The following is a 27,818-nucleotide window of genomic DNA, read 5'->3' as shown; positions in this document are numbered from 1 at the left end:
GAAAGTGTTTCTGGTGTAGAGACACACCTCTCATCTAATGTGGCAGTTTACAACGTTAAGTAATGGTCTCTACTAGTCATTAATTTCTTTCTATAAGATTTTATTTTACTTGAAAAAGCATTACTTAAGAGTCTCTTACTGCTCTTCGGGGCATACAATTTAGCATTTTAATTTCAAAGCATTAACAAACAAACTTGAGTCTTATCACATTTTATTAAAAACTTTTGTAGCTCATTACATTATAGTTCAGATATTGCTTTCTTTGAGAAACAAGGCATGAAGTCTTCATTCAAAGGCAAACAAATGTATAGCTCAGTCAAATGCTGCTCAGAAACGCTTCCTCGCCTTTTCCTCCTTAAAAACAAATAAATACCAACATTAGCACCAAAGCTTGAAGTACAGTAAAAGCTTTTGTAATTCCTTTTAAGATAAATCTGAGTCAGAGGCTGTGTAACAGGGAAGTAAACTCTGTAAAAAAATATCCTGTCAAGTTTATGGTAATAACAATGTAGCTATTCTGGTTGCCAAATATATGGTGACAATATTTCTGGTTTTACAGAATGGCATATTGTGCCTGTTTACATCTTATAACATTTATCTATGATAATACAGGTGGAACAACAGAATCAAAATTCATTATAAATGGCCTGTCCATAAAACATGGCCAGTGCTATTATATAGAAAATCCCCCTAAAATCGAGATACTAAAATGATGCAATAAACACTTATCAAATAACAGAAAATTTAACACAAAACCAGGCCTGGTTCTACGGGGGTGAGCACCCTCAGTTGACACTGTAATAATATACTGGCGAAACAGATAGGGCAGATTTGCACACATTTGTGTTCACGCTCTGGAGAACGCCAAAAGCATCTATTTACAACGTGTTTTTGCAGCGGTGAGTAATGGAGCCAATCACATAGTCCTTCCAGAAAAATGCGGCTTTTTTTTGTGATTGTTGCGGGCAAAAATCCTTGATTATGCGGCACGTTTTCTTAAAAAATGCGATGAAAAATGCAGGATATTTATGCAATTTTATGCGATAAAATTGCGGGAACTTGCAAAAACTGCGGTTTGATGAGAAAGAGAAAAAAAGCACTACATCACAGAAAGTGCTGGAATATTTAAGTTCTCATCTTGTTTTATTGAAGACCTTAATAATGGCTCAAATTTACAAAACATTTAGTCAATCAAGTTCTGTAGCTTTACAAAAGGAATATGCTACAACTTCTGAAAAAATTTATAAATAACTTCCTGTTTTACAGATGTCGCTATACAAAACAGACATTTGAGTGCTTCCAATGCACAAAGTGCAATCTCTTAAAGGGTTAGTTCACCTAAAAATGAAAATTCTGTCATTAATGACTTCCCTTTATGTTGTTGGACACAAATTAAGATATTTTAGTTGAATTCCGATGGCTCAGAAAGGCCTCCATTGGCACAATGTACACTCTCAAGACCCATAAAAGGTAGCCTACTAAAGACGTCGTTACAAAGTCCATCTCACTACAGTGGTTCTACAATAACTTTATGAAGCGACGATAATAGTTATTGTGTGCAAAAAAAACCTAAATAACGACTTATATAGTGATGACTGATTTCAAAACACAGCATCATGATGCTATGAATCATCGAGTCGATTCATGATTCGGATCGCGTGTCAAACTGCTGAAATACGTGACTTTGGCGATCCAACCCGCTGAATCGACTCATTGATTCATAACGCTTCAAACCGCTGAATCAACTCATTGATTCATAACGCTTCAAACCGCTGAATCGACTCATTGATTCATAACGCTTCAAAGCTTCATGATGCTGTGTTTTGAAATCAGTCAGCACACAGGGAAACTGCTTTGCTCTTTTGCTGTTATTTTTGTTGGCCAATGGGAGTTTGTGCTTCATCATGGTTTCACCGGTATCTATGGTTTCTCCACGGGGTTTGAAGCTTTTCGATGACGTTCGCGTCGGGTAATCACGTCACTTCAAAACGTTCCCATGGCAATAGGCGGAAATGGCGGCTCTTGTGTGAAGTAAACGAAACTTTTTCTACTTTCTGCTAATATATATGACTTTTTTTGCAACGAAAATGCGGGGATTATGAAATCATGATAGCCCCGCATATTTTGCACGCGGAAATAGGCAATTTATGCGGCGAAAGTGCGGCGTATTTGAAAAAATGCGGCCCCCGCATGAATATGCGGACTTTGGCTGATTATGCGTTAAATCACGCGATCGCATAATCGCGTTTTTCTGGAGGGACTGGTAAAGGCAGATTAATAGACAAACATTTGTAAAAAATATTTTTGAAATTCCAACTTGTAAACAATCCTACATTTCTCACTGTATGGTGGAGCCGTTGCTAAGCCTACATCTACACTTTACTAGGAGCACCTTCAGTGATTTGCACAAAACACTAATACATTTACTGATAGCAAAATATCATTTGTCGTTTTACTGTTTCACAGTAAATGATACAGCAATTCATAAATCATGTAGCTGCTATGCTATAGTGTAGTTTTTAAAACATTTTATCAGTATTATTTATATTTAACAATATAAAGACTAGATGGTAATAACAACCTGTGTCTGAAATGCCACCTATAGACATTTGTTTAATATAAATTGCATTATATCTAGTGAATTAACTTTCACGAACAATGAACAATCATTCCCCAGAATTTACTCCAAAAAGCCTTCAAAATGCAGCCAAATATTAATATATCAGTAGATTTTGATTTCAAAATGTAACTGTATAATGTTATCTAAAAATAATGTGGTGGAAATTCTGTGGTTCTGTATTGAATTATATATTTCAACAGTAATGCATTTAATATATTTCTGATTAAAATATGTCTAAAAAAAAGAATAAATGAGCAAATGAACATTAAATATTTATAATAAAATATAGAAACTTTTTTGAATTAATTAGTTATATTTTGGAATAACGAGATTCTCCAAGTGGCTTCATTTACTGTAATTTAGTAAATTCATATTCCTGTCAATCCAATTTATAATCACATTCATGAATAAATTCTTAAATTCTGAATTCTGCAAAAACCTTCTGTGTAAATTTGCATTATTCAGGTTCCCCAGACAAACACTAAGCCTTGTCCAACAGTAAAAGCATGTCTTTAATCCATGTCGGGAACACCTGCCAGCTCTGCAGCTTTGCTTTTACCTTCACAGCTTTGCCCAGCTCAGCCAGCGTTTGCTCATAGCGAGCCTCCATGCCTTTAAGACTTCCTGGTTGCACAAGCTGCCTCTTTATGCCAGGACTGCCAGCATCTGACACCATCTGCAAAAACCTAGTTTCCTGAAACATGAACAAAGACCAAAGGTATTCAAGCACAATTGTTGTGACATAATCAGCTAGAGCAACTTATCACATGCACATTTTTTAGTAATACAATTTGGTAATTGATTGGAACAACAAACACAACTAAATCACAATTGTTAAATTGAATTCCAGTTATGACAAAAACCAGACCTGCACTTTTAAAAGGAAGGTAAACGCCAACCCAGCTTTCCCTGCTCTCGCTGTTCTGCCCACCCTGCAGATGGAAATGCAGTAAAGATACACGGATGGATATGATAATCATAATTCTCAGATCAAATCAATGGATTTATTGAATTTTTACTGAAATATTTTTGACTTGCCTGTGAATGTATGTTCGGATGTACTGAGGAGCATCGTAATTAATGACACATTTCACGCCGTTGATATCAATGCCCCTGGCAGCAGCATCTGTGCATATCAACCTGAAATGACAAACATCACTAATATTTATTATATTCATTACTAGCTACTAATCTTCAACAGTGTAATTAGATTACTATAATAATTACAATCTCTACAAATTATCACATTATTTATTACTAACTACTTTCTTAATCCCATATCAACCCACCTATTTAAAGGGAGAAGATTACATTAAAAACACATGTAACATTAATGTTAAATTTAGATAATAATCAACATTGATAATAATAAATTATATTAGAACTATTTCTGAAAGACTGAAGTAATGAGCTGAAAATTCAGCTTTGCATCACAGGAATAAATTACATTTTAAAATATATTACAACAGAAACTAGTTCATTTAATTTATAATAATATTTCACAGTATTTTTGATCAAATAAATGCAGCCTTGGTGAGAATAAGAGACTACTTTTAAAAACCTTAACATTTCCAAACTTACTGTACTGTAACTGTAATTACATTTCAGTAAATGTAATCCCTTTCTTTACTTTTTCGAGGGAAAAGTAATTAAATTACAGTAATTTACTTAGTAATGCATTACACTCAAATACAACTCTATATATAAAAATCTTTTTGGGCTTTAACATTTTGCGCATTATTTTTGTACATAATTGAGGCATACGTACAGTGGGATCTTCCCTTGCTCAAAGTCTTTCAGTGTTTTTTTCCGTTCACTTGGGCTCAGACGAGAGGAAAACTCAGCCACTTCCACACCGCCAAACAGCTTCACCAGCAAATAAAGTCTAGTTAGACAAAAATACAGGCAGTTGATCACAGTTAAAACGCAAGTATCTGCACATATTTGTTACTTCCTGTGTAAATTTCATTGTGTACACCATCTTATCTGTGTGGTTATTTTTCTTTTATGTAGATGACTTCACATCCTTGTGAATTATTCATGATAATTAATTCACATTGTTGATATTAAAAGGAATTATCTCGGGCCTCCACGGACCCCCAAATATTCTTGTGTGAGGGACCACCATTATTATATATCTAATATTAGTCTCTATTACGTTACTTTATTATATATCTTTTCTACTCACTATAAGAAATGTAGGCTACTGTTAATTACATCATTTATTTGTATATTTATTCCAATTTGTATTAATTTATATTAATCGTTCATTTAATAGATTAATAAAAAAAGTATTAATTTATTTTAATCCAATTTATTTATTTTTACTTTAGTTTTTTACCTTATATGTTAATTTAACATTTAATCAGTTATTTATCTATTTTTATCTAATTTATTTATGTACTTAATTTAATATATATGGGTTTTCTCTACACTTTTGCAGATTTATTCAAGCTAATTTATTTATTTATGAATTGTATTATTATTATATTTACAGTTTTACTTTAGGCTTTTCCACATATATTTATTTTAATCTCATTTATTTATTTACTTTTTACATTTTTATCATATGTTCATTTACCATTCAATCATTTCAATAATCTTATTACATTTTTTTAATGGTTTTTCTCTAGACTTTTCCACAGACCCCCTGTCACTCCTCTGCGGCCCCCTGGACCCCAGTTTGAAAACCCTAGGGAACCACTGGCTTCTAAAATGAAACATTTAGGAGCCAAAATTAAAGAATTAAAGAATGAGGTAGATGGTTGTTCAGAAGCACTGTCTTCCATGTTTGTCTTTATAGGGCTGCTGCAAAATTTTTAATAAGTATTTTACAGCAAATCATCATATTATAATGATTTCTGAGGGGTCATGTGACACTGAAAATTCAGCTTTACATCACATAAATAAATAACATTTTTAAATACATTAAAATATTAAAAATAAGATAATACTTAAAATTATATTTTAAATATATTTTATAATATATTTGAAACTGTAATAATATTTCACTTTCATATTTATTAGTTTTTACTGCATTTTAAAGAACTTTAAACAGTGTGTGGTGTATATATATGTATATATATATATATATATGTATATGTATATATATATATATATATATATATATATATATATATATATATATATATATATATATATATATATATATATATATATATATATATATATATATATATATATATATATATATATAATCATAATAAAACTAACATATACTGTATGGCATATTCCTGAATAAGTGACAATATTTATCAACAAATTACAATAAAATAATTAATGTAATGTAATGAATGTCTTGAAGGGACATCAATAAACACTTTTAACTAATGAAGTAAGCTAATTGCTGAATAGATTAAGTTAAATGGACTGATTGAAAAAAATTATTTGTAAAGATTAATCAGATTTTCAGTTCTATTGTCAGTGGCGACTAGGTTATTATTTATTGTTGCAACTATTTTAGTCATGGCCTGGAGCCCTGTTTATAAACACACAGTCTTATATCTGCATCGTGCTGGAGCTTAAAATCCATCCTTACCGGTGAGCTCCTTCTCTGGAGTTTGTGAAGCACAAAGCAGGACTGAACTTGAGCCGAAGCAGGAAGTGAAGGATGATGAGCGGTTTGTTGCTTAGGTTGCAGGAAACGTAATACTCCTGCATAAGACATTACCATATATTAAAGGTGTGCAAAGAAGAATTGTACCAGTGTACATTATATGGTGTCTGATTACAAAGTTCAGGAAATGTTGTTGAACTAACAGAGAGGCCCTGAGGGAAGTTAAATGTGTCCTGGCTTTGTGTGTGGGTCTCTGAAAAGGCGTGTGTGGAACTGAAGAGTCGAGGCTGGTGCAGATCCAGCAGTTGTAGTTTCTCAGGGTTTTGTGTGAGGGTGGCGGAAAATAGCAACTTCTGCAGAGGAATCTGTGGCGGAGACAAACTGACATACATGCAAACAAACAGACATAAATATTGAGCTTTACACTGTGTTTTAGACTAATAACTCAACAATCACAGCAGTTTCCCACAGAATTTTGTGAGTGACCTTGACTGGGGCATTATTATATTAATATATATTATAATTAATATACAATACATCATAATTATTACTATTTGTATTGTTGTTATCATTATCCCTAAGACAGTTATATAGTACTATAAGACAAAATATATGATTTTTAGTTATACTCATTCTAAGTTAACGGATGTGGTAATATGTACAACCATTGAAAGAGTTTGTTCCTATACATATTTAGGCACATGGTTAGATGAAAAACTTTAGCCTGACGTCGTCATACTCAATTCTAGTCAGAATATGAGTCTGATACTGCTCCGTTGGGCTGTGATTATGGGGCGTGTTTCAACCGAACCAGGAAAGACCTCAATTGGATAGACCTACAACCAATCAGAGCAACGGAGCGACGCATAACGTTAGTTGTCAAATGTCAACAGAACTCAACTGCACTGTGTTGCCATGTCCGCGGGTTGAAGCGACCCCAATTATGTGATATACAGACCCAGGAATGCGATTTTTAGCTGCCAGCCCTGCCAAAATAACACATATTTTACCCCCCAAATGCCTTTTTTCCCAGAGAACCCCGCCTGGAAAGCTATTGGGCTTGTTTTTGGCTAGTTTGAGGAATGTTAGCAATTGGGCGGGTTTTGTTGTAAAAACTTGGCAACCCTGTCTGCACACACGCTGAAATAAGTAGCCTAACATTAGAAGAAAAAGATGTGTAAACGATCTTTGCCGGTGTTGTAAAAAAAGAATTTAAGGATACACAGAGTACTTACCAACACGATCATCATTTCTGAGAGAAATAGTAAAGGTGAATGCATATACGAACAAGTTCTCCGTTTAGGATTAGAACAAACTCAACCCAAGTTTGTTCTAATCCTAAATACTTTGATGACGTGGATGATTACGTTAATCTGTCCATCATCGTCTAAAGCCCGCCCTGACAATTTCATTGGTCCGAACAGTTTCTGTTCGGGCATAATTACTCCTCTACGGATCAAGTCCAGACCGAACTGCCCGAGTAAAAATGTTGTGGGCGGGGCTAAGTTCGGCTGGCATCCAGGCTAGAAAAACTTGCTTTTAATGTACACATTGATAAACTGCTGAATAAGCTTAAACCAAAATTGGGGTTCTTTTATCGTTTAAAAAACTGCTTTCCTTATGAGGCTAGAAAGAAAATCGTGGAGAGTTCCTTTTTATCTGTAATTGATTATGGTGACCTTGTTTATATGCACACAGCTTCATATTTAATCAGGAAACTGCTTTCGGTTTATCATGCAGCGTTATGCTCTGTTAGTGGTGCAAACTCACGTACTCATCACTGCATACTATATGAATCATTGGCATGAACATCTTTACACCATAGGAGGAAATTGCATTTGTATATGTTCATTGCTAAGGCACTTTTAGGTAAATTGCCTTCTTATATTTCAAATCTTTTAACTTTTTATATAAATAGTTGTTGTACTAGATCCCCATCGCTCATTCAATTAAAAATTCCAAAGGTATACTTAGGAAAAGTTATTTTATCTTGGAACGATATGCAAAATATAGTTAAACTAGAAATACTGCCGCCTCTGAGTACTTTTAAATGTCAGTTGCAAAGTGCTTTAAACAAGTCTTGTAAGTGCTTTTCTTGATTTTATCTTTATTAATTGTTTCATGTGCTGCCGTCTTGACCAGGTCTCCCTGGTAGAAGAGATGTAATATCTCAATAGGATCTCACAGGTTCTAGTTGTGGCAGGTGTAGTAGTCTTTGAGCAAGACCCAGGTTACTCGAACTTTAACGTTAAGGAATGCACAGACATTGTTGAACTGAGGGTGGCTAGGTTGGCTGATAGTGTGGGTGGGGTTGAAAATCTTTGTTCTAAATAATGAATAAAGCAGATGACATCCTACCTTGCCACTGTGATTGGTCCAGGCACTATTCTCCTGAAGAAAGATGTCTGTGTGTCACCTGGGCTTTTGTACACTGCTTTAGTCATCTGACTGAGCCAGGACTGATGCATGCTGTCAATCATCCTGTCTGCCTCGTCAATAATCTACAACATACACATTATAAACACACTTTCTATACAGAAAATAGAATAATACCGTGATAGAGAAAAGTGAAGGGTAAAAACTAAATTATACATGTTGTGTTCTTCTGTGCATATTGGCCAGTAGGTGGTGGTAGAGGGGTGTGTAAGGGTATGTTGTTTCATATATAAAGGATATAACAATACACAAATTAAAGAAATTCTCTCCTTTTTGGCCAAACACCATTTTTAAACCCCCAAACATTATATAAAAAATATTTTGTTTTAAATGTTATTTAAATCTTAAATATAAATTACTGTTTTAAAAAGTCTCTTTTGAAAAACACAGTGAACACAGTAATACTGTGAAATCTTATAACAATTTAAAATAACAGTTTTCTATATTAATGTAATTTAAAATGTATTCCTTTGATTCATGCATCTTTAGATCGTACTTTGGGTTGGCATAAATGGTGCAGCAGTGGTTTAATTAGTCTTAATGATATATTAAGGACTTTCTCTGTAGCTGTGGATAAATTCTCCTCAACCCTAGCTCCTATTGTCAGTGGGGTCCTTCAGGGCTCCATTCTGGGGCCGCTGTTCTTTAATCTGTATATGCTTCCCATTGGAAATATTATCAGGAAACATTTCATTTGTATGCTGATGCTGCTTAAAAAGCGCTATATCTTCCTTTGAAATCTGGTGAATCTATTTAGCCTTTGCTGTCTTGATTAGTGTTGGGCGGTATACCGGTTCATACCAAATACCAGTATTTATTTTTGTTATGATATGAATTTTGATTATACCGCAATACCGGTATATGTCGCGTTCGGAAGCTTGTCACTGTTTGAAAGGGCTCCCGTTTTAAACTGTTGCACTGTTGTGAGAGCACAGCTGAGATCGCATCACAGCCTATGGCTGAATCCGAAATCGCCCCCTAAAGCCTCATTCACTATTCCCTACGTCATCCACTTATATTGTTCACTTGAAAGAGTGAATGAAAACGAGTGAGTGAATTCAGACAGCCGTTGTGTGTACATCAGTTGTACACTCGTTATTGCGGTACAATGTGAGATTGAATGAGTGCACTCAATAACGTCCACTATGGCTTCGGACACCACTACAAAAGGCTGTCCCCTCAAATAATGCCCTTGAGGTTATAGAGGGCGATTTCGGATTCAGCCCTTGATTACAGCGGAGAATTCAAACTACATGCTGCGCGAAGCGCCGTGATGAGATAAACAACGTTCTCTCCTCCAACTTATTGACAGAACAGAGGCAATGATGCCTCTTAACCTAGAATCTTGGTTATCATTTTCCATTTATTAACGAAGTAGTTCCCTTCAGAATTAAAATTTCCAGATCATTTACTCACCCCCACGTATATAAAAACAATTATATAATTTATAACCACAAATGTTTGTCTTTCACTGCTTGTAATCACGTCGAAAAGGTCACGCGAAAGTACCGATCAAGTGTTTACAAAGCAAACGTGCAAAGACTAAGTCAAACGCCCTTCACAAAAAAGGTAAAACAACGATGTTGGGCGATTTTGAAGTTGGAGGAGAAAATAAAATGAAGAGTTACCGCGGTACTTTCGCATACGTCACGTGTGACCTTTTCAACGTGATTATGTAATATGTGGCACATCACAGAGCAGCGCAAGCCAAACATTTGTGGTTAAAAAGTATATCATTTTTTATATTTTTTTAGAAAATGACAGATGGTTTCGCTAGATAAAACCCGTATTCCACAGCTGGGATTGTGTCGAGCCCTTTGAAGCTGCATTGAAACTTGCAATTTGGACCTTCAACCTGTTGTACCCCATTGAAGTCCGCTATATGGAGAAAAATCCTGGAATGTTTTCCTCAAAAACCTTAATTTCTTTACGACTGAAGAAAGAAAGACATTGGATGACATGGGGGTGAGTAAATGATCAGGAAATTTGAATTCTGAAGTGAACTACTCCTTCAAGTCTCAAGTAACTAGCCTGGGTGTAATTCCTGACTCTGATCTTTGATTAGTCAAACAAAGACTCTTTTGTTAAAAAATAAATAAAATCTTTTTTTTTTTGTATCCGTTGTACATTTCCAAACTTCATTCTTAAAGATGTTTTTTGTCCTTTTAGGATATGGAGAAAGTTATTCACACTTTCGTTACTTTGCAATTTGACTGTAATTCCCTCCACATTTTCCTTCCTCAGTCCTCACTTTTAATTCCAATTTTAATTTAAATGTTTTTGCTTAAAAAAAAGTATTAAAATTTCCAAACTATTGAACAGTAAAAATATATCTGCAAAATGTCAATTTAGTCAACTTTTAGGTGTATACTAGGATTCAGATGATCTCACTATACAAGATATACACTGTACAATTAAACTATACAAGACTCATTTTGATTCATAGGGGTCTTTAAACATTAATATAATTGTGTTTATTGCTTCAGTTTTCTGTTCATGGGATTTCACTGAACACATTGTTCCAGATTTAGATTTTGTACTGATACTCACCAGGAATCGTAGGTGTTGTAGACTGAAGTTGTTGTTTTTGTTGATGTGATCCACCAGTCGGCCCGGTGTGGCCACAACGATATCTGCCAAACTGTGGCTAACACCTCCCCTACACAAAGACGCAAAGGTTAAACTCTTGGAGATGACTGAAGTTACTACTCATAGTCCATCCACCGATTCGGCATTGTCTATTAAACATTTGACCAAATCACACCGGAACATTAGCGTTCGGGTAGTAACACTGATGCCTACGGAAGCAATCAAAATAGAACAAATCACCCTTTGAAAGTAACTTGGCTCTTTAAATAATGATTGTATCGATCATTATGCAACTAGGTGGCGAGTTGACAAGTGACTGTTAAAACTTGTTTTTCATTGAATCATTAATTCAAGAGATTTGTTCAAAAACGCTGATTCATCCAGTAATGACACAAAATTACATGTTATTTTGTTTAGTTGTCTGTTCAGAATCGTGATCTCTATTTGAAACACACAAAAAAAATCATGATTCTCAATTTATCCAGAATCGTGCAGCTCTTTCCATGAGCCTACAAACACACTCACCTGTTTTCAAAGAGCGCTGCTTGCTCTGCAGCAAATGACTTCTGGCCTGCGATCATGACCACCTTTAGACTGCTGCCCTCAGTGTATGTGCTAAACACCTTTGACACCTGTGGGGTTGAAATCAAGGATGAACAATGAATATAGGCAGGTATGAAGATAATTGGACATGTAGATAATTAACTGATAAATAATCAATGCTTAACAGTGTTGTGGGTAACGCGTTACAAAGTAACGCGTTAGAGTACTCTAATTACTTTTTTCCTGAAATGTGTAACTTAACGCGTTAGTTTCGTGCGTAAGTAATCAGTAACTTTGTTATTTTTTAAAAAAAGTAATCCGTTATTTTAAGGAAAGGAAAATCCCGACTGCAGCCTGCTTTTTGTCAGACAGTAGGCCTAGGTCTACTGTGCCACCTGCGGATGTATCAGCGGAGCCGAAGCTCTGTGATCGTAAAGTCAATGGCTGTGATAGCCTACGTCTGTGCCCTGCGCCTGACCCTGTGTGTGTGTGGGGTTTTTTTTTTTTTCGAACTCCCGGCAAGATGGCAGAGAGGACAGCGTTTGGTTTATGGAAGTACGCACATTATTTTCAATTTGTCAACGAAAAAGAAAAGAACATAACGGTAAAATGCCCACTCTGCGTTGGTGAAAAGCCTGCTGAGGAGGACGACGGTGGTGCACCAGCTCCAAAGCAACAGCGTTTGAGTTTTAACTCTGCTAAAACAGTCCCCATCAGTGAGGTTCACAAACTTGTGGCCGGTTATGTAGTCGAGGAGATGCAAAAACACTGGATTTAAAAGACAGTCTCTCCCGGATGACATCTGGCCTGCCGCCTGCCTGATGTTATAGTTGAGGTAAAATTGTTTTTTCGTCTGTTTTTTGTTTTTGCTCATTTCTTACCAAGCTTTACTAAAATATTTTTAGGCGAAGGAGGTAACTTTACGTGACAAACTCAAAAAAATGAGAATTAACAAAGGCAATAGAAGGTCATCCATCCATTTTCCCCCAAAACGCTATAAATCCATCCTTTAAAAAAAATAATAATTATGGTTTTGTATTTTTTTTTTTAAGTATTTTGTCATTTATGAGGAAAAAACAATGTTACGTGACAGTTCTTCTCCATTACGGACGCGACCACCCTGAAAGCGCCGCGGCACTAAAGACTTTAAAACTTTCACAGAGACCTCAAAAAGAAAGCACAAAGCCTTTCTTTAAAACGAATTTCGTTTTGTATTAATTGTATCTTAATTTTAATCCATGTTTCATTAACTAATTTCCTGGATGGATTTAATAAATAAAAAGTAAATAGGCTATCTTGATTTTGTAGGCTATTTTTTTTTATTATAGCCTAAGTGAAAAATATTAGGCTGTGTATACCGACATGGATCAATTATTCATATTAAATTTCATCTGTCTTTTGTAGGCATTTGCTGACTGTCTTTCCTGTTATTGTTATCCTGCAGTGTTAATTTAGTCGGATGACTGACGTTATTCATTGTCGGGAGTCACGACTTCTAGGTGCATTTAAAGGGGCCGGGGGCTGTGTCTGTCATGTGTGAGCCGCTGCAAACGGCTTTTAATTTTTGGTAACGCATGAGTACTCTAACGCGTTACTTTTATGAATAGGTAACGCTGTATCATAACTGATTACTTTTAATTGATGGTAACGTTGTAACCTAACTAACTACTTTCCAAAGTAACTATACCCAACACTGATGCTTAATAATCATTACCTGTTGTGCTAACTCCTTGGTGGGTAGTACAGCGAGTGCCCGGACCTCACGCACCACACGCTTGGATAACGCCTGCATTAGCAAACACACATATAAAAAAAAAACATCAATAATATCTAATAATTGAATCGGTTTCCTTCTACATCTTTTATTTAAAGTCAGTCTCATATAGAAATTATACTACTGGTCAAAAATCAGGAATAATTTAAGAGTTTTAAAATGTTTTTGAAAGAAGTCTCTTATGCTCAACAAGGCTGCATATATTTCATCAAAAGTAGGGTTGCACTTTTTTATGTTACAGTCCATGCACTTTAAATGTACTTACAGTGTACCTACCAACAGACAAAAGTACCGAGCTATGCAAGTTAAGTTAAGGTTTAGGGGTAGGTTCTGGGTTTGTTAGTTATTACCCAATTAGTGTCAATAAGTACATAATATGTATACGTGGAACAGGACTGTAAAAAAAAGTGCTACCAAAAATAGTATTGTGAAATATTACAATTTAAAATAACCGTCTTTTTATTTTTATGTAAAATGTAAAAAGACAATAGAAAGCGAAATATCCAGAAGCCATTTAAGACATTTATGTTACAAAAGATTTATATTTCAAATAAATATTTTTCATTGTACTTTCTATTCATAAAAGAACCCTGAAAAAAATGTATCACACTTTCCACCAAAATATTAAACAGCATACCTGTATTCAACAGTGATAATAATCATAAATTGAGCAGCAAATCGGCATATTAGAATGATTTCTGAATGATCATGTGACACTGAAGACTGGAGTAATGATGCTGAAAATTCAGATTTGCATCACAGGAATAAACTACATTTTAAAATATATTGAAATAGAAAATAGTTATTTTTAATTTTCATAATATTTCACAATATTTAATGTTTTACTGTATTTTTTATCAAATAAATGCAGGCTTCATGAGCATAAGAGAAAATGTATGCTTATTTTTATATCTAAGCATGAATAATAATAATAATAATAATTAAAGCTGCAAGCAGCGATAAAAGGGCCCTCGCACCCGGGGCCACCGCCACCCCGTGGCCTCAGGAAAACAGCAAATTTGCATTTAAGCGGGTAAATATACAGGGAAAAAATAGCAGTCATTTCAATGTGCCACACTTCCTATTGCCAGAAGGTGGCACTTTGACTATACCTGAATATTGACATCTAAATGTCTTCAGGCCAGGACTATTATCAAACATGTGAAGTTTGGGGCAGATTAGACATTGTATGTCTGAGTTACAACAACGTCCTGTTTCGTGGCGTTAATCACATATATTCGCACTTAGCCAAGTGTTGCATGCTTTAATGTATTGCTAGCATGTTTGGTACTTCGTGGCATATTTAAATGTTTCTGGGAGTGAATTACAGTGTGAAGCATGCCATTTCCTGTTGCCAGCAGGTGGCGCTATGACTAACTGAATATTGTCATGTAAATGTCTTCCGGCCAGGACTCTTATCAAACTCTTATCAAGCCAAGTTTGGGGCAGGTCAGACATTGTATGCCTGACTTACAACAGCTTCTGTTTCATGGTGAAACATCAGACTTTATCAGGCCACCATGGACACGCCCTTCCGCAAACACTCAAGATCTTCGCAATTTAACATCTCTTAAGATTAGACTGTGCAAATATGATGTTGATCTGATTAAATCTATATAAGGGGTTATTCATAATGTAAAAAAAAAGGCATTTCCTGTTGCCCACAGGTGGCGCTATGCCTGTAACTGAATGTTGGCATGTAGATGTCTTCAGGCCAGGACTCTTATTAAACGTGAAGTTTGGGGCAGATTGGACATTGCATACCCTAGTTACAATAACTTACTGTTTCATGGTGAAACATCGAATTTTGTGAGGCCGCCACGGACACACCCTTCAGAAAACTCAAGATCTTCTCAATTTAACATCACCAAGGCCTTAAGATTTAACTGTGCAAATATGATGTTGATCTGATTAAATCTCTAGGAGGAGTTCATTAAAGTACAATGTCTGGAAATGGCAAAAACTGGCAAATGGCAAAAACCTCACACCATCGGTGCTCGGCCCTAATTACTATCATTTTATTCTTGAAAGGTTTCATGACAACAACAACAAAAAAATGCCATGAGCAGGATTCAAACTTGCATCATCCAAATTTTACATTTAATAATTTAACAGATGCTTTTACCCGAAGAGACTGAGGAGAATGAGGAGAGCAATAGAAGCAGTTAAACCAACAAAAGGGAAACATGTAAGTGCTGTGACAAGTCCCAATTAGTCTAGCACAGTACACATAGCAAGTTTTTTTTAACCTCTTAAACTCCAAGGACCCTGATAAGGAACAATGTCAACAAGAATATACTTTAAATTTTTAATGTCCGTGGAGGAGCTCTGACCTCATATGTGGTACCATTTGAAAGCTTAGAATGTCTACTTTCTGGAGATATGCATCATTTCTTTTACACAGAGTAACTTATTTACACTAAATTACTCAAGTTGAAATGCTTCCCATACCCACATACAGTGGTCTAAATACACAATATTGGTGTAATTTTACATGAAACCCTTTGAAGTTTCATAAATCAGTGCTAAAAGTGATAAACATGTATTAATTAAGTATGTTGTCTGAGCTGTAATAAACCCAAAAAAGAGGCAATTTGTGATGTTTTGGTTATAAATTCATTTTTGAAAGTGTATATCTCAGGCCCTGTGTGCTTCAGGACCCTGCAGAGAGTTTTGGCTGTTTCCAGCATATGAAACATGTTTTGTTTTTTGTTTTTTTATTTATTGCATTTATACCACTGTATATGAGGAGACTTCTATATTGGAGAGATTTGAGTAGGCGGAAATTACATAAAAAAGGTAATATTCCTCCCTTCAGATCCATTTGAATAAATCTTGCATACATGATACAGACAAATGTATTTTTTCCAGTATTAGCTGCCATGTAGTGGAAACAGCCAAAACTCTCTGCAGGGTGCTAGAGCACACAGGGCCTGATTTATCCACTTTCAAAATGAATGTATAACCATATAATCAAAAGGCGCCTGTTTTTTGGGGAGGGGGGTTATTATAGCTTAGGCAACATATATTTAAATGTTTATCACTTTAAACAGTGTTTTATGTAACTTCAAAGTGTTTCCTGTAAAATGAAACACAAATTGTGTATTTAGACCACTGTATGTGGGTATGGGAAGCTTTTCAATTTGGGTAGCCCAAATCCAGATGTAGAAATTTCCAAAAATGGTCCTAGAGCTAAGGAGGTTAATACATATAAAAAAAAATGAGATAGACCACAAATAGAATAGAAAGTTTTAGTATTAATTGGGTCAAGTGTTGACAAAAAAGATGCATCTTTAGTTCTTTCTTGAAAATGCTTGGGTTGAGTTTGGCAGAAATAAAAATACATTCAAATGTAATTCATTGTTTGTACCTGTACAACAGGTATGACGAACGCCAATGTTTTTCCGCTTCCTGTAGGTGCAGAAACACAGATGTCTCTGGGCCTGTAGCCTCCAGGACCCAGTAGCAGCCCTGAGCCCACGCTGTCTAGAATGGCAGGGATGACCTCAGCTTGAACTGAAAAACACAGCACAGCGCTAGCAACGTCAAGGTCATGGGTTCTTGATGAAATGTGAACATTGAATGAAGTCACTAGATAAAAGATGATGCTAAATTCATAAATGTAGAACCGATTTAAATAGTAAATTTCGTCAGTGCTGATGATTCATGAAAATCTACTTAAGAAAGAATAAGAAAAGAACATCTTAATTTTCTTTCTTTAGAAGAAACTGATAGGCTGTGGTATTTGAATAAAAGGTGGGTATTGCAAAAGATTTGCTGAATGAAAAGCGCACCAAAGCCCTTCTTTTGGTGCTGTCCGCAGATTACTGTAGTTATCATAATAAGCGTACAGGCTATTTTCGTAGTGCCTGGCTTGACAGGAGATAATTAAGCGTGTTTTTAATGTGCTGTGTTAAGTTAAAATGGCTATTTAAAAGAGCCCGTCTAAAGATACAGCGATCTATCCCATTCATTTGCGCTCCGTCTTCCTTGCGCTCTCTCTAGAGTGAACGTGTTCATGATCATGTTGTCATGATCGATCGGTGTCACTTTAGAGAACCCGTCCACATTTCTGGTACTAGTAATATGAATTATACGTAGCTTGTAGGGCTGGGTACTGACACAAATTTCACAATTCGATTCGATTTCGATTCACAAGCTTTCGGTTCGATATGTTTTTCGATTTCGAAATTCAATTATTTTGGATTTATATCAGGTACAATACATGGCAAATTTTCTCAAGGAAAACAAATCTCTGAATAATGTTGTAAGCTATGGGAGTCAGTTGATAGATACTACATTAGCCTACTAATATTGAAGGTAAAAATTAACTGATTTGTAGGATACAAACACTAAAATTACACTAAATAATGTTTTTTTTATATAATAATAAAGTTATAATATTAACTTTACAATTACAATCAAAATTCTACTCCAATTAGTTTGTTGAAATGGTCATAAAAATTTATTCATACATCCATGCATTAAATTGAAGAACATTAAAAATGACAATGAATAGCCAATGATTAGCAAAATGCTCCTCTCTAGAGTTAATCTTTCTAGCTGACTAACGAGTTTATGGACACTGGATATGGTTTTTCTGAGGTAAATGTGACGTTACATGACATTGTTTACAAGCCGTTTTACTTGCGTCTTTCTGCGGTTGAAACACTGATTGAGCTATTCTATGTGACATGATACGGATTTCGGTAAGTTGTCCGGTATCTTTTAACACACTTTCAGATGCTCATTCATGTTTATTTCGTGCTGTAACTGGTATTACGGCGGAAAAGAAGATCTGCGCTGCTGGTTCTCTTGAGCTGAGCTGCGGCAGAGCAATCTCACACCACAGTGCCAAAACGGTATTTATGTTTTTGAATTTCGTAAAAAATTGGACGAAATTTGATATCTGAGACTGTTTCATATCAATAGTAATAAGAATCTATATTGTTTTGTAAAAGTGAGACTCGATTAAAATCGAGCAATCGATATTTTTTACCCAGCCCTAGTAGCTAGTGTTATGTTCTAATGCTTAATATTTGAAACAACCCAATAAATGAGAAAACTTACCTTTGGGGATTTAAGACAGAGTTTATTCTAACTTTCAGAAGTTATTTAAGATGATTTTTAAGAACATTCTTTTCAGGAATATGAATACTTAAACAATCATAAAATAAAGTTAAGAAAGTTAAGAAAATTTTTTGGGAATACAAAATATTCTTACCATTTTCCTTAAGTTTCTAAAATAAAATAGCAAAAAAGTTTCTATAAGAAAATAGCAGTTAAGAAAAATGTTATTCTTAAAGTGCCCAAATTATGCTTTTTCGAATATTCCCTTTCACGCAGTGTGTAATATAACGGTTTGTGGATGTAAACGTTCTGCAAAGTTGTAAAGTCGAAAGTGCACGTGAACAACGTCTCCTTTGACCTGCCCTCAAACACTGTAGCTGGTTTGCATTGTGTACGTGTCAAGAATACGCCGTTTTCTGCGCTGTAAAAGCCAATTCTCTTTGTAAACACTTTTGACGACTGCTTCTCAAATCACTGTGAGGTCTATATGGAATTAATAAATCGCTTATCCGTTAAAGATAGGACAGTACCCAACTTGCACCACAGAATCACAACCTGTAAGAATGATAAATTATTAAATTACATATTTTCAACCAGGTGTTCAAACTATATAGTTTTACCAACTTTATTGTTAAATCAGTCATTTACGTTAGTGCTCTGCTAGCGCATGCGCTGTTATTGATACAGTTAATGATACAGTTCCCACACGTGCACCGCAATTTAAAAAATAAAAATATACACATTGGTTTGGACGGACTTGTTAATGCTGATGGTGAGGAATTACAGCTGCAACATAATGTACGTCAAACTGAGTAGCGCATCACTGAGAAACGTCCAGCTCAAGTCGTACTTGCGATGGAGGTTCAGGTTGAATAACTAGTTCTTCCAATGTTCCATCATTGGACTTGCGCTCGGATTGATATGGTAAAATCAATGCCATTGTTACCATCTGCACAAACGCTGAGATGTAAGAAGCCTCCAGAGCTCCGTTCGTTTCCGACATTTGCTGTAAGTGGTAAACCAATCACAACAGAATGGGCCATCTGACCAATCAGAGCAGAGCAGGCTCCTGGAAAGGAGGGACTTGGAGAGACCGAATCCTCAGACAAGTAATTTGAGAATGTGATGTGCAATGTATAGGTGCTGGTCATATAATTAGAATATCATCAAAAAGTTGATTTATTTCACTAATTCCATTCAAAAAGTGAAACTTGTATATTATATTCATTCATTACACACAGACTGATATATTTCAAATGTTTATTTCTTTTAATTTTTGATGATTATAAAATCCCAAATTCAGTATCTCAGAAAATTTGAATATTGTGAAAATATGAAATATTGTGTTAAATTGTCGATATTGAAAACACCTGGTGCCACACTCTAATCAGCTAATTAACTCAAAACACCTGCAAAGGCCTTTAAATGGTCTCTCAGTCTAGCTCTGTAAGCTACACAATCATGGGGAAGACTGCTGACTTGACAGGTGTCCAAAAGACGACCACTGACACCTTGCACAAGGAGGGCAAGACACAAAAGGTCATTGCAAAAGAGGCTGGCTGTTCACAGAGCTCTGTGTCCAAGCACATTAATAGAGAGGCGAAGGGAAGGAAAAATATGTGGTAGAAAAAAGTGTACAAGCAATAGGGATAACCGCACCCTGGAGAGGATTGTGAAACATAACTTATTCAAAAATGTGGGGGAGATTCACAAAGAGTGGACTGCAGCTGGAGTCAGTGCTTCAAGAACCACTACGCACAGACGTATGCAAGACATGGGTTTCAGCTGTCGCATTCCTTGTGTCAAGCCACTCTTGAACAACAGACAGCGTCAGAAGCGTCTCGCCTGGGCTAAAGACAAAAAGAACTGGACTGCTACTGAGTGGTCCAAAGTTATGTTCTCTGATGAAAGTAAATTTAGCATTTCCTTTGGAAATCAGGGTCTCAGAGTCTGGAGGAAGAGAGGAGAGGCACACAATCCATGTTGCTTGAGGTCCAGTGTAAAGTTTCCACTGTCAGTGATGGTTTGGGGTGCCATGTCATCTGCTGATGTTGGTCCACTGTGTTTTCTGAGGTCCAAGGTCAACGCAGCCACATACCAGGAAGTTTTAGAGCACTTCATGCTTCCTGCTGCTGACCAACTTTATGGAGATGCAGATTTCATTTTTCAACCGGACTTGGCACCTGCACACAGTGCCAAAGCAACCAGTACCTGGTTTAAGGACCATGGTACCATCCCTGTTCTTTATTGGCCAGCAAACTCGCCTGACCTTAACCCCATAGAAAATCTATGGGGTATTGTGAAGAGGAAGATGCGATATGCCAGACCCAACAATACAGAAGAGCTGAAGGCCACTATCAGAGCAACCTGGGCTCTCATAACACCTGAGCAGTGCCACAGACTGATCGACTCCATGCCACGCCGCATTGCTGCAGTAATTCAGGCAAAAGGAGCCCCAACTAAGTATTGAGTGCTGTACATGTTCATACTTTTCAGTTGGCCAAGATTTCTAAAAATCCTTTCTTTGTATTGGTCTTAAGTAATATTTTAATTTTCTGAGATACTGAATTTGGGATTTTCCTTATTTCTCAGTTATAATCATCGAAATTAAAAGAAATAAACATTTGAAATATATCAGTCTGTGTGTAATGAATGAATATAATATACAAGTTTCACTTTTTGAATGGAATTAGTGAAATAAATACATTTTTTGATGATATTCTAATTATATGACCAGCGCCTGTATATTGTGTGACAACAAAAGTATTTTTGACCTTTTATGCATGTAAAACTGTTGAAGGAGACCTCCAAAATTAAATTAGGAAACTTTAATATAGCATAATAGGGGCACTTTAAGAATGTTTTGTGAATCCAGCCCCAGAATCTCCAATAATAGGGGGTCAAGATTTGGTTGGTTATCTGGCTGCACTGTATTTAATACAATGCCAGTGAATTATCATTCCCTCTCACCTGGAAAGAAGCTCTGTATCCCGTTGGCTTTTAATTTCTTCAGCAGTATGGGACAGATGCCTGGCACCTGACTGATGGGAATGAGGTTATTCTTCATGTCCCTCTGAATGACGTCAGGCTGTGCCAACCACTGAGGCAATACTCTTCTGACCTGCAATTGCACAAAAACCATCAATACAGTTTCATTCAGAACTTAAATATATTTTCCCACCCTACCTTTTGCACTGTCTTCTCTTTAAAGCCACCCAGGACGTGGAAGCTGGTCTGGGAGGTGCCGTTTCCTGCCTCTGCTTGGATCTGATCAATCACAGCTTTTTCAGTCTTCTTACTTTCCTCTGGGTCACTATCACTTGCTTCTGTGATTTCCACAGATTTCTCATGATCCGATTCATTATCTCCTAAAATAAATGATAATTTTCTGTATAAAGTAATTTCCACAAAAACAGTACATATTTGTTAAAACATGTTTTTTTTGTAAACAAATGAGGTTATTAATGTTAAAAAACTTTGTTTGACCATATAAGAAGTTTAAATTAAATGCCATACGAGCTATTTTTTTTCTAATCATTTTATATAAGGTAAGGTTTGCAACTTTTGTAACCCTGATACCAAAATTAGAGTTTAGAACAGTTGACCTGATTTTTAGACCCTGATTTTCACGATTTTATTTTATTTTATATCAATAAATGTAAGAAAAAAATTACATTGACAACTAAACAACAACAAAAAACAATATGGTAGAATTGGTAACAGGGTTGCAAATGCTGATTTGTAGTCACTAAAATATGTGTATTTTATTTAAATAAAAAAACTGATTGATTGCTTTAACTTGATAAATGCAGCCAACACAAAATTTGTGTAAAAATTGAGAAAATGTTATATTATTATTTCCTTATCTTATTGTTATGCCGCATAAAAACAATCCAAATGATATCACTTCTTGAGTATCACAATTCCATGCATGTTTAATTTATTAAGGGGGGGGGGGGGGGGGGGGGGTAAATGCAGTAATGATGTTGCACAAAAATGTGGTAAGCTAAATATAGTATTTATATTTATAACAGTAATATAACAGTAATTATATTTTGAAATGTCATATTCATAGCTACTTTTCAATGTTCACTTTAATGTAATATTTGATAATAGTTTATATAACATATTTAATCGTTCTCTCTCCAAGCAACATGAGATTTATGCCTTTGGGTCATTCCATGCCAAATCAACCAAATGTCGGAAACTTCCTTAGCTTAATTTTTTTTATTTTGTTCATATTTTTTTGAAGAAAGACAAACTATGTAAAGTATATTTACTGAGTAATTCAGTATTTTAAAGAGGGGGGGGGGGGGTCAAAATGTAAATTTTCATCTGAGATTTGGAGCCAAATTACAAGGGGTAAAGATGACTAAAAGACAGCAGCATAATTATTTTATGGTTAAGTCTATTAGTTAAATATTTGTTGAATTATCAGGCATAAAATGATGTCCGAATATTGTGTTGGTCCGACTTTTGCTGCCAAAACAGCCTGGTCTGCGGCTATGCACCCCCATACGCAACAAACTGTGATGCACCTATTCTGACACCTTTCTATGAGAACCAGCATTAACTTCTTAGCTACAGTAGCTCATCTGTTTGATCGGACCACACAGGCCAGCCTTTGCTCCCCAAGTGCACCAATGAGCCTTGGCCGCCCATGACCCTGTTGCCGGTTCACGACTGTTCCTTCCTTGGACCACTTTTGATAGATACTGATAACTGCAGACTGGGAACACCCCACAAGAGCTGCAGTTTTGGAGATGCCATCACAATTTTGACCTTGTCAAACTCGCTCAAATCCTTACTCTTGCCCATTTTTTCTGCTTCAACTTTGAGGACAAAATGTTCACTTGCTGCCTAATATATTCCACCCACTAACAGGTGCTGTGATGAAGAGACAATCAGTGTTATTCACTTCACCTGACATAATGTTATGCCTGATCGGTGTATGCCAACTGTGACAGTTCAAAACTGGGAAAAAGCACTTATTGTGTTTTTTTTGCCCCAAGTTTGCATGCCTGTAACTCCAGAAATATTGAAGATATCTTAAAGGTCCCGTTTTTCGTGTTTTTTTGAAGCTTTGATTGTGTTTACAGTGTGCAATATAACATGTGTTCATGTTTCATGTGTAAAAAAACACAGTATTTTTCACACAATTTATACCGTATACTGTATACTGCTGTTTTCACTGTCCTCAAAACGGCCTGAGAATTTCCTCGTTCTATGAAGTCCCTCCTTCAGAAACACGTAACGAGTTCTGATTGTGCTAGCGGTTCCCGTGTTGTGATTCGACAGCAGCTTAGCGCACGTTGCCCGAGAAGGTCACGCCTCTTACCATAACGGGGAGATGAACGCGCTCAAACTACAGCCCCTGAAGGCCAAACAAAGGTGATTTGACTCCGGGATGAAAATAACAGCGTCTGATGGCGACAAACGCAACCGAACCGAACCGAACGCAACACTCCCTCTTCTCCACGAGGGAGCAACAAGACCACGCCCCCCTTTTCACGTATTCTTGTGGGCGGAGGTTAGTCAACAAACTGTTCTACTGACGTAATTAAAGCAGGAAATACCAGGATGTAGTCCAAACTGGCCGTTCGCTGTAGGCTTTGAAAGGGAACTTCTGTTAAATAAAATATCTCGCTTGGCATTGAACTTTGAGCTTTATAATTTTACAGGTATTATTTATGCTCTAACAGCAACATTACACACTAACTAAAGTTTGAAAAATGGGATCACGAAGAACAGGACCTTTAATATCCTTTTAGATTTTGTTTGTTAACAAACATTTATTTTGGTATCTTCATTTTAAAGGCCCTCGATGGTTCAATCCCAGAGATATGGAGATCTTAATGCGGCTCCATGAGTAAATAAAAAAAAGCCAAAAATCAAATGTGGGTCACTTTGCATACAGCTAATGTTCTTTTCTTTTAAAGAGGAATATTTGAACAACACATAATATTAAAACTAGAAAACCTGTCTAATTGCCATAAATATTGTTTTTCCAAAGTTTGCTTGCCTGTAACTCTAAAAATATTTAAGATCTTTCAATATTATTTTAAAATCTGGTTCTTAACAATCTTCATTTTCAAGGCCCTATTTGGTTCAATCCCATAGACATGATCTCAATGTGGCTCCAAGTTTAATTTGTAGAATGGTACCCATTTTAATGGGCAAAAATCAAATGCATGTCACTTTGCGCACAACTGTCTGAAGAATACATAATGTTGAAACTAGAAATGTATCTTGTTTCCCTCAATCAAAAGTTGAGGCACATTAACTCTCAAAAGTGTATTTATAAGAATCCATATTTGAATGAGTTTCAGGGATATTTGGAAGAAGGGATTTTCAGCTTCTGAAGCTACCAAGAGTTCAAATATGCAGTATCATAACTACATGTTACCACACTGACATCCCAATATCTCTGGGATTGAACTATATAGGGCCTTAAAAATTATTTCAAAAGAAAAGTTTAATGGGAAAAAGAATCTAAAATTATAAGATATCGTAAACGCTTCTTGAGTTACAGACATGTAAATGTACATTTTGACAAAACAGTGAATTACTCAGTAAAAATACATTCATGACATTTAATATTTTGGCTTTCTACTTCATGTATGTATTTCTGTCACCAGAAAAAAAAGCTGGGGACCAGGGACCACTGGTTGAGTTGACATGGACTGACCCCATTATTGTTTTAAGAACAGTAATGGAATACCACCCTATTTGTGTTAAAGTGCAGAATGTTTTAAGGTCACCAAATCAACAAGCTTGACTAGTTCAATTTAAAAACAATCAAACATTACCTGTATTCACGCTCTCATTTTCACTGGACAATGCTTTGTGTTTTTTCTTCTTTTTAGTTGAACTGGCAGCTTCATTAACAGGGTCTGTTTTTTTAACATCTTCACTCTTCTTTGTTTTACGTTGCACTCCCTCAGTCTCTTGCCGTTCACGTTTTCTTTTCTTTGGTTCTTTTACATCACCCTGATGGTCGTCATCTTCTTCGGCCGTGTTAGAGACGCTCTGCTGTTCTCTAGCTTTGACCTGCTCCTGAAGTTTAGCCAGCAAAGCTTTGGACCGAGACTCTCTGCTAGATTCACTGTCCTCCTCCTCCCCTAAATACCTTATCACATGCAACACAACAAAAGACAGGGCGTCACATGGGATGATGGATTGTTGACAAATAACATGAACATTTTTCAACATGTAGATTGTAGGTTAAATTATATCAATATCAAGTGGATTTTTTTATGTATTTTAATCACTAATTTACTTGAATAGCTCTCCAATGAGATAATTTAAAAAATATAAATGCTTCATGAAGTCAGACAATTATACAGTAATTAGAAAGAAGAAGTCATTTCAGATGAAGTGGATGATAAACAGAGAATTATATGCCAGACTATACAACAAAGTAAGAATGAGAGCCATTACTTATGTTTAAACAGGTCAAATAATTTACTCTAAGAAGTTCTGTCAGTGAACTAAATGTGCAGTGAACAACATATCCTTTTAATGTAATATATACATACCTGTTTATCATAAATAACGCCATTATAGTGACTCCTGGCTCGTGTCAGCGCCACGTAAACCTTTATTTCACTCACTTAAAAATGATGGAACTATATATTCAATGAAAGCTTTCATAAATGAAAAAATAAACGGTACAGTGACCATGTGGGTGCCTCTCGAGTACTGTTTTGCAGTCGCGAAGTGATGACGTAGCGACCGCTCACAGAAATTACTGGGAGAATAGAATGGCAATCGTTATTATACCATGCCTTATGATACTGGTTGCTAGTTTGTTATTTACGTTACATAATATGTTATATAATATATAATAAGAATGAATTAGAGAAAAATGAATTAGTGATCTAGACGTCGTTTTTAATTGGTCAATAGGCCAATGTGTCAATAATTTCCTGTCTAAATATTCGCTGTTTATCATTATTTACACATCTAGATCTAGGTGTTGCCAGAGTTGCCACGTGAAACTAAGACTACAGATATCCCAATCACATTTGTTTGTGAATACTGAATACGTCTTTTTGTTCAGTCATTTTTGTTAATTACTGAAGTTTATGGATAAACAAATCGTTTGAAAAATCAAAATGAATGCGGCCGAAGGAAGGCCTTTGTTTCGGCTACTGAGCCGCCAAGCGCCCCCTGGAGGAAGGAAAACAGACAAAACAGTAGGAAGTAATATTTGTCAAACGCAAGATGGCAGTGTTTATTCTTTTTCTCGGATTAATTTTTTGTCAAATAAACCAAAGAAACTTACGAACACTCAACACTTGAGTGATAAATAAATAAAGCAGCACAACTGTTTCCAACATTGATAATAACGGAGTATCAAATCAGCATCTTTGAATTATTGCTGAAGGATCATCTGACACTGAAAACTGAGTAATGGCTGATGAAAATTCAGCTTTGCATCACAGAAATTATATGTTTGAGTATACTAAAATAGAAAACCATTATTTTAAATTGTAATATTTCACAATATAACAATTTTCCTGTATTTTTGATCAAATAAATGCAGGCTTGATGAGCATAAACGACTTCATACACTATTGGGAATTATTGGGACACCCCTCTAAATCATTGAATTCTGGGCTGAGTTCAGCCCCAACAAAACGTTGCAAAATGTTTTTTTAAATGGAAACGGTGGTGCGTTGAACATCCTGTTCTGATGACGCAAGAGTTGCAACTATGGCAGCTGAGAAGGCCATTCTTTGTTCTTTTTGAATAATTTTCGGAGCCTGACGAAATCGATATTCTAATTCTTACTTTTTTAATAGCTTGTATTTTCTTTCTCATTTTTATCTAAAGCACTTAATTAACATATGTGAAATTTGCCTTGCAATGAAGCAAAAAATATAAATAAATACATCATCATGTTGATATATACTGTATTTTTTTTTTTTTTACGACAATCATGTCTTCTAATATCTTCAATTGTTGCGTATACATACTGAGCTGCAGCGGACACATTTGTAAACAACTTTACTTGGACCCATTGTGTGAGCTGTCTCTTTAATACCGTCTGTTTTATATACATGTTGCTGCTGATTGGGCTGCCATTTTTGACACACCCATCAAACGAGATAAAACGCATCTCAAACCTGTTGCACACCGTTTAACATGACGTTCAACCGGAAACCGTAGCAAAACGTTGCGCACCGGTTTGAGCTTTGAACGTG

General features: G+C 35.8%; 1 protein-coding gene across 2 annotated transcripts; it reads right to left on the bottom strand.

Moving 5' to 3' along the window:
• Positions 1 to 90: 90 nt before the first annotated feature.
• ddx51 (DEAD (Asp-Glu-Ala-Asp) box polypeptide 51) lies at positions 91 to 26,349 on the bottom strand. Of its 2 annotated transcripts, XM_079828068.1 has the most exons (16): positions 26,148 to 26,349; positions 25,419 to 25,738; positions 21,796 to 21,977; positions 21,580 to 21,730; positions 16,910 to 17,055; positions 13,480 to 13,551; positions 11,748 to 11,854; positions 11,184 to 11,292; positions 8,556 to 8,698; positions 6,401 to 6,578; positions 6,180 to 6,295; positions 4,389 to 4,505; positions 3,659 to 3,760; positions 3,489 to 3,552; positions 3,180 to 3,314; positions 91 to 354 (listed from the first exon to the last, which is right to left on the bottom strand). In XM_079828068.1, exons 1-16 carry the CDS (start codon positions 26,168 to 26,170, stop codon positions 328 to 330), a joined length of 1,992 nt encoding a protein of 663 aa, XP_079684194.1. In that variant the 5' UTR covers positions 26,171 to 26,349; the 3' UTR covers positions 91 to 327. The 2 variants fall into 2 exon arrangements, with proteins under 2 accessions (XP_079684194.1, XP_079684193.1); XM_079828067.1 differs by lacking the exon at positions 91 to 354 and having other exon boundaries at positions 2,974 to 3,314.
• Between the last annotated feature and the right edge of the window lie 1,469 nt (positions 26,350 to 27,818).

This window comes from Gobio gobio (assembly GCF_949357685.1).
Source record: "Gobio gobio genome assembly, chromosome: 10".
In the NCBI taxonomy this organism is placed as follows: Eukaryota; Metazoa; Chordata; class Actinopteri; order Cypriniformes; family Gobionidae; genus Gobio; species Gobio gobio.
This window is presented reverse-complemented; position numbering and strand designations above follow the sequence as displayed.

Bases quoted from the DNA above. Each gene is read 5' to 3' on its own strand.
- ddx51 (XM_079828067.1), bottom strand. From the start codon at position 26,170: ATGGCGTTATTTATGATAAACAG. The intron at 25,739-26,147 runs GTATGTATATAT...GCATGTGATAAG, and splicing joins GCGTTATTTATGATAAACAG to GTATTTAGGGGAGGAGGAGG. The intron at 21,978-25,418 runs GTAATGTTTGAT...CATTTATTTTAG, and splicing joins AAATGAGAGCGTGAATACAG to GAGATAATGAATCGGATCAT.